Raw genomic sequence first — 1,008 nt, forward strand, 5'->3', positions numbered from 1 at the left:
AGACTTCCAAAAAAATCTTAGAATATCGGCACATCCATTGATTTTTAGTCAAAAAAATATATTAGTTAAAAGGGTATTAATCAATAGAAATAAGTAAAAACTCAAACTCATACACTCCAAAAATAAGTTTAGTAATTTTCTCTATATTTTTAAATTCTAATTTCCCCATGTATTATCACCCATAAAAATTTAGAACAAAATTCGTAAGCAGATAGTCAAACACGATCGCCTAAAAATCTAAAGACTATTCAAGTAATTCAAGCCTAATGGGGCCCAAATTCACCTAAACCCTCTAACTCATTCATAAGCAACAAAACCGTCTTTGTCTTTCTACAAACTTAAGTATATACTAATTGACATATTTTTACACCTTCCACTGCCGGTAAATTCCACATCAGACCACTATAAATAGAGCATATTTCCCAAGCATTAGGCTTCACACCACTCCAAAGGGAACAAGCTAGTCCCGTAAACAATGTCGTTTTCTCATTTGTTCATCTTACTCCTTGGAGTACTTCTCACCCTTCAAACTCTTGCCGATAACTATAAGCCCCCAGAGCAAGAGCCTGACCATGAGCATAAGCCCCCAGAGCAAGAGCCTGACCATGAGCATAAGCATGAGCATAAGCCTAAGCCGCCACCGATCTCGCTTTACGAGAAACCTCCACATGGAGAGAAGCCTAAGCCCAAGCCAAAACCTCCACACCAATCTAAAGTGGTGAAGCCAGGAAATGATGGAAAACCACGACAGGGGCCGCCGCACAAGCATCCGCCACATGGTCAGTAACCGAGACAGCCTCCTTACAAGAAGCCCCCAAGTGGACCCTACAACCCACTATCGAGTCATGGTCATCTGTACTAATGAAATAAGATCATGATATAATTATAGAGAGGTCGATGTTAGGGTTTTCACTTTTCAGTAATAAGAGTTGTTTACGACTCATGGCATGCATTACGGAGCTTACGTACGTGTCTTCTTGTCCTATATATATATATATATGTGTGTGT

General features: G+C 39.5%; 1 protein-coding gene across 1 annotated transcript; it reads left to right on the forward strand.

Annotated features, from left to right (window-relative positions):
• Positions 1–475: 475 nt before the first annotated feature.
• LOC21390540 (early nodulin-75) lies at positions 476–787 on the forward strand. Its single transcript, XM_010111303.1, has one exon. It carries the CDS (start codon positions 476–478, stop codon positions 785–787), a length of 312 nt encoding a protein of 103 aa, XP_010109605.1.
• The last annotated feature ends 221 nt before the right edge of the window (positions 788–1,008 follow it).

This window comes from Morus notabilis, unplaced genomic scaffold (genome assembly GCF_000414095.1).
Source record: "Morus notabilis unplaced genomic scaffold, ASM41409v2 Scaffold232, whole genome shotgun sequence".
NCBI lineage: Eukaryota > Viridiplantae > Streptophyta > Magnoliopsida > Rosales > Moraceae > Morus > Morus notabilis.